The 6,628-nt window shown below is 43.7% G+C and overlaps 1 protein-coding gene across 1 annotated transcript in view; it reads left to right on the top strand.

Moving 5' to 3' along the window:
* LOC115244961 (roundabout homolog 2-like) overlaps positions 1 to 6,612 on the top strand; it is a 99,606-nt gene extending 92,994 nt beyond the window's left edge. Inside the window, exons 8-12 of the mRNA XM_029822997.1 lie at positions 3 to 439; positions 1,101 to 1,331; positions 1,777 to 2,115; positions 2,195 to 4,022; positions 4,116 to 6,612. Of these exons, the coding sequence (XP_029678857.1) occupies positions 3 to 439; positions 1,101 to 1,331; positions 1,777 to 2,115; positions 2,195 to 4,022; positions 4,116 to 4,294 (3,014 nt within the window). The 3' untranslated portion in view covers positions 4,295 to 6,612. The remainder of the gene's footprint in view (positions 1 to 2; positions 440 to 1,100; positions 1,332 to 1,776; positions 2,116 to 2,194; positions 4,023 to 4,115) is intronic.
* The last annotated feature ends 16 nt before the right edge of the window (positions 6,613 to 6,628 follow it).

Here is a 6,628-nt window from a genome sequence, read left to right as displayed (position 1 = left end):
CGTCGCCTCATTGCCTTGCCGAGCGGTCGGTACACCCACGCCGCGGGTTCACTGGCACAAGGAGGGCGTGCTCGTACGTCCGGGCGGCCGTATCACAATGGCCATCAACGGCACGCTGTTCATCGACGATCTGCACACCAACGATTCCGGCCTGTACACCTGCATCGCCTCGTCCGAGTCCGGCAACACCTCGTGGTCGGCCTACCTGACAGTGAGTTCCGGCGCCAGCTTTCACCGTACGCCCGACATGTCGGCGCTGCCGCAGAATCCGAGCAAGCCGCGAATAGTTAACGCCACCAGTAACTCGGTCACCCTGACGTGGAGCCCGGGCCACGAGGGCCAGAGCAAGATCGTCGGCTACAATATCGAGTACTATAGCAGCAACCTGAACACCGGCTGGGTGGTGGCAGCCACGGGTGTCCTCGACGACATCTATACCGTGAGTATTTTATCGAGAATCGGCGACGCTTGACCTCCTTTCCTTATAGTGCTTACACTCCAGAGTCTCAACGATCTTTTCAAGTAGATATTTTCAGTTTCCCTCCTTGCTTCGCGTGTATCGCTTCGAAAGTGTGTTTAGAGCGTGGACTGCTGACGAAAACAGTTTGCAACACCACGTGCGGTGGGTTGAAGAACGGATCTATAAACCTAAATTGCGTTCACGTTGTATCGTGTTTAAAAATTTAATATCAAAGTTCCACGTATGCTGGAACTACAATTTAATAAGAGGACCGAGAGGCACCTAATCCTACAAAGATGCGGTCATCTACTTCTAGAGATACTTTAATATTCTATATCAAACAGACATCTCTCGTATACGTTGAACTTTGTTGCCGGGCAATATAGCGCTTTGAGAGCAACCTGAAAAGGGAATAAATTAGTCTCTTCAAAGATAAGTATCGTAATATAAAAAATGAATATTTGGTAACCAATAAACAAGCAGTAAATAATGTACTGAAACGTACATATATTTGTGTATAATATAGTTTTCATTTTATTTTTTATATTATTTGCCTTTTATTGTTTAAATACATTTTTTCATTTTTTTTTTTTTTATTATCGAGCTAACGAGTCGGGTTCCCTGCTTTATTCATCAACAGGTGACAGATTTAAGGCCGGAGACCAATTACGTTTTCCTAGTACGGGCAGAAAATAGCCACGGGCTCTCGCTGCCCGGACCATTGTCAGACGTAGTGCAAACTACTAACGTAAATCAGCATACGGTACCACAAGTGGAACTGACTCGCGCCAGAGATCGGTTGAACAGCGAGATTTTACATCTCAAAGAGGTGCAACCGTTGACTAGTACCAGCGTCAAGATTATGTGGGACGTAAGTATCGTTTGAAACTTCCTGTGTCGTTCTGTCTATATCGATTTAACACAACAATGTACGTGAGTATCGCGGGAATTGCGCTAGCTCGAAAATTTCTAAAAATAAATCTTTGGCTGTGTACAAACATTACTATAGTTGTCTATTAAAAAAATATTTGTTTATTTTTTAGGTGCGTTTTATTTTAATGGAGACTTAATTTAACATGTACTTAATGTAACATCTCTCTCACATACTCTCTTATAAAAAATATAAAATGTATTAACAAATTATATTAAACTTTCTTGCAATTCTTTTTTGTTTGTAAAAAAACTCCAACTATATTTACAAAATTTTCCTGAGAGAAAATATATTTGAGATATATTCTGACGTGACAATTGGAATTGGAAAACGTTCCAATAACAACAACAAGAATTAGAATAACATACTAGAATCTAAATTTTAGATTCTCGGCGCGGCGGATTTAGTGGAGGGTCTTTATATACGGTATCGCGAGGTTTCCGAGAAACCAGAGTATCAGATGGTCACGGTACTCAACGCCGGCGCCACCAGTTACGTGCTTACCAACTTAAAAAAGTATACGCGATACGAGTTCTTCCTGGTTCCCTTCTACAAGATAATCGAGGGTCGACCGAGCAATGTAAAGCTGGTCACTACTCTGGAAGACATACCTTCGGGCGCTCCCGAGAACGTTCACGTAGGGATGATAAATATGACCTCGGCGTTCGTTCGGTGGTCACCGCCGCCGAAGAATACTCAAAACGGTCAATTGATTGGTTACAAGGTAAGAGTTTCGCAAGTGATATGTCGCGAAAATTAATCTCTTTATTTAATTTAACTATCGATTCATTCGCCCGATTTAGATTCAGATCAAGAGCAACAGCAGTAACAAAATCTTGGGTCAAATGTCCCTGAATGCGTCAACCACATCGGTGATCATCAACAGTCTGACTACTGGCGGTTTGTATACGGCACGCGTCGCTGGACAAACTCGCGTCGGGCTCGGTCCCTTCTCCAGTCCGACACTGTTGAACATGGATCCGGGACAACTAACGCAATTACCGCCGCGAACCGATCCCAGTCACGGGGGTGTGTCCGTCGTCAGAGAAACGTGGTTTCTTGTGCTCATGATAACGATGATATTCGTCGGTATCGTCGTGTTGCTAGCTGTGTTATACGTGAGACGCAGGCAAGCGATGAGCAAGCAACTGGGTCATTTAAACGTGCCTGTGGGTACCGCAAACGATATCTGTCAATTAAACAAGGACACGCTCTGGTTGGAGCGCGGTTGGCGGCCTACCAATACTCTCCAAGCCGCCAACGACAAGGATTGCGAGACCAAGTTGCTCAACAATCAGCATATGCTGGCAGCCGGTATAATGGGCATGACCGGCTCGGAGTACGCTGAAGTGAATCTAACAACGTTTTATAACACACGCAAGCAAATGCAGGCACCGCCACCGGAGCCGTATGCTACCACGACTCTGTGCGTGGGCAGTCGTAATTCGGATTCAATCGAAACCAGCTGTCAGAAGTCGAACTCCAGCGACTCGTGCCTAAAACCCGATTATTCGAGTCTGGACTCGAATCAGGAGCCCAACAAATCCACGGTGTCGCCGAGTAGCGATAACATGAGTGGCGGCGACGCTACCTACGCGGACGAGAACCTAGATATACAAAGGAGGCAGTACAGAATAGCAGGACCAACGAGCAGCGACGCGCCTCAAACCGGTATGCCAATGCCTAACTGGTGCGACATGTTACCGCCACCACCTGAGCATCCGCCCCCGCTCAGCGCGTCGATGGGCGCCGGCCGGATGCAACAACAACAGCACCAATTACAGCATCCGCATCAACAGCAACAACAGCAAGTGCCGTTCAGTCCGCATCTCGGCAAGAGAAGCGTTCAAAACGACCTGGATCATTGCGGCGGCTCCGGCGCCGGCTCGGGCAATCTGCAGAGTCCACCCACTCCGCCCATCAGAGTGACCAACAGCTTCAGTCCGTCACCGACACCGTGGAACGGTGGTGGGCAGAGTCAGCAGCATTCGGAACCCGGCGTTCTCCCGGTGCCCGGCAATTTACAAGTGTCGCAGGGTAGATACACTACGCTACCGCCGCAAACTAATCCGCCGCCGTTGCCCTCGTTCCCGCAGACTTTCAATCATTACGACTACAAGAATCAAGAGAACGAATACGAGAGCGGCTCCGTCATTTACGGCCATCACCACCAGAACGGTCTATCGGACGATTACGGCATCCGCGAATCCGGGTTTGCGCGCTCTTGCAATCAACAACAGTCGCATTTGACACCGTCGTCCGTGAGCGAGGAGCTTTATCGACACAGGGATGACATGTTTCACAACGACAATCTCTATCAGCCCGAAAACGACGAATGGGACAGGAAGTCGTGCGATTCCAACACACATTCAGACGCGTGCTGCTCGTGCTCGGAATCGAGTTGTCTCTATGCCGATACCGTACAGTACAATGCACAACAATACGGTAGTGCATGCGGTCACAGTAGTGGCAGAACAACAGGTTCCCGAAGCAGGAGTAACAGGAGTCCGCGAAGAAGAAATAGAACAGCTTCGCCTACGTATAGTAGCGACAGCAATTATTCTTGCATCCCTCCGAGACAGTGCGGAAATACGAATTCGCAGGAAAGGCTGAGGCATAATCGTAGTAAAGGTAACGAAAAAATGAAAACTTATCGACTTTAACTAAAATTTTATCCCTGAGTTTGTCTGTGTCTTAACTTTTCGTTCCTTTTATTCCTTTCAGACAAATTGCCTGGCTTTTCGAGAACGGGCGGTTACAGCCAGCACAATTCTTCGGCCTCGAATACGATGAGTAGTACGGGCAGCCAACGATACAATAAACTAAATAGTATCTTTGTAAGCGGCAATAACCCGATCGCTCCAACAGACTCTAGTCGACTGGGTGATCACCGTGAGAGCTAAATTCTGCCTGAACGTAGCAAGTATAGGACGTGCCTGAATGAACGGCCTTCGATCACAACGAACGATCGCAGTCTGCATTACAGGAGGCCGTTATGCAGTCAGCAAACTTGTCGCGGACGCTCGCCAAGTACTGTAAGCGCGCCTTTATATATAATATAGTTGACAGCCCGCAAGCTGATGTACTCTGATTTAATTTGTTGATTATATACAGGCTCATTAAAAAAGTGAGTTCGGTAACAAAATTGCGGGGCAAACCTCGCGCTTTTCTGCGTATCACCGCGTTACATAATATTGAAAAGGTTTGATAGATTTCGCGAAGCAATTAGTAAGTATTCCATGACTGAGAACGCTTACGTTTAGCCGATTATATGCGGCGGTAGCTTAAGCTCGTAGAATATTCCTATGTTCGTACGAAGGGCAATAACGGTCTTCTATCGCGGAAGGAACGTAATCTCGATATTTGGAGATTGTAGAATAAACCTCGTGATTGACATTCGCGGCGCTTTTTATTAACGCTTTAACGCCGGTACAACCCGTTATATACATATAACGTATTCAATCGTTTTGTACTCACTATTCGGATAAGGGCTTTCAGAAAAAAGGATCAACGACACGTAATAATATTTCTTTTTCAAACTCTTTGACAAATAGACTGATGAAAACGCTTCATTGGAACTTTATTTATATTTGCTTCGTGCCTCAATTTATATGACGCTGTGAAACGAAAGCGATTGCGAGTTTCGAACGATATTAAGGAGCAAAAAGAGAAGTAGAAAAAGTTATGTTTGCTGTCGCGTCATGTTCTTTGAGCGAAGATTCAATCCCCAAGCGACCACGCCGGTCTAATATTCCAGTTAACACTTTTTAAACTTTATTATACTCTCGACTGCCATATATACTGCCATTCCCATTGACGTTTCTACACCGCACGTTAAGGTGTTCTATTAGTTTAATTAAGTAATCTTTTAAATAATGACTCTAAAAGTCATATTTTAACTCGCAAATGCCAACGAGCTATAAAGGATCTCGCGCGACTGGTTCCGGTTAACGTTCAAGCATATGAATATCACAATTTCATATTTCAGAAATGGTTTTTTTTTTTTACATGACAATAGCACAAACGGAGAAGAAAATACAGGGGTGACGGTCCCGGGTAATGTAATGAGCTGGTCTACTCGAATGCGAACAAAAGATTCAGGTCACGTAAAAAGCGTACGAATCAAGCAAACGCAGTTTATCAGTACTTTAATTGTCGAAATTTATTCGCGAAAAAATGTGATAGCTTGCAATAATTTCAATTTAGTTTCATAAACCAATAAAATAAAATCAAGTTTTTTTTCTTGCAGTAGTATATTCGTAAAGTATATTCTTCTTATAAAAAATAATACACAATTTTATGATTAAAAAATTGATCAAAATTGTTGAAACTATCGCAGAGAGATGCTTCGAGACTATTTATTTAAAAAAAGATCAATCTCCACCGTGTGCCATCATAGCAATAATAAGTGTATACGTATATATGATTGTGTGGAGATGAATATTTACGATAACGAAATTTCAAGATCTTTGTATGACTCTTGGAACAATGTCCTTTCGTGATCTCCTTGAGTAGTAAAATGATTTCACTCGGAAATCGTTGTGTCGAGAGCAATCGAGCGAACAATCGTCCACTATATACGAGATTAAATTGATCAACTGTATTTGCTTGTTCTTTGCGTAATCCTTTCGTTACGATTAGTTTTTGTCGAATTTAATTTCACTTTTTGCAAAGGAAGCGACTGCTTTTTATCGTGTGATACTTAAGTGTATTATATCGCGGTTTATGTTATATAGCGATCACTTATATCCATATTCCGCGTTTAAATGATATCTAATTTATAAACGAGTTCCTTCGATTCTGAGCGATAACAATTGCGTTTAACGTGGTTAAATGCGGAATGTGAAGATGGGGCAAATTATTCTATTGTCGTTCTTAATTCGAACAATTAGAGGCAGGTACGATTACAGTCGTGGCTCTTGGCGAAACACGGGTGAAACCTTAACGGATAGGCAAGCATAATCGTCGTAGCGAAAGGATTAACATGTCGCGCTCACACATTGATCTTACAAAGCGTAGCATTTATTTTCGACGGCCTGTACTGGTATTCTGATTACGCGCGATAAATGAAGCATATTATTTTGGATATAACGTTCCTAAATCTTAAGAGAAATAATCCTGGAGGGCTAATTTCCACGAAGAAGGGCGACGTATATAATTCTTCCAAAACGAACGCACGTAGTAATACGTTTTTAAAGAAACGAAGTAACAATAATATATATATATATACATATATA

This window comes from Formica exsecta, unplaced genomic scaffold, assembly GCF_003651465.1.
Source record: "Formica exsecta isolate Colony F162 unplaced genomic scaffold, ASM365146v1 scaffold122, whole genome shotgun sequence".
Taxonomy (NCBI): Eukaryota; Metazoa; Arthropoda; class Insecta; order Hymenoptera; family Formicidae; genus Formica; species Formica exsecta.
The sequence above is the reverse complement of the archived record's forward strand: the minus strand, read 5'-3'. Positions and strand labels throughout refer to the sequence as shown.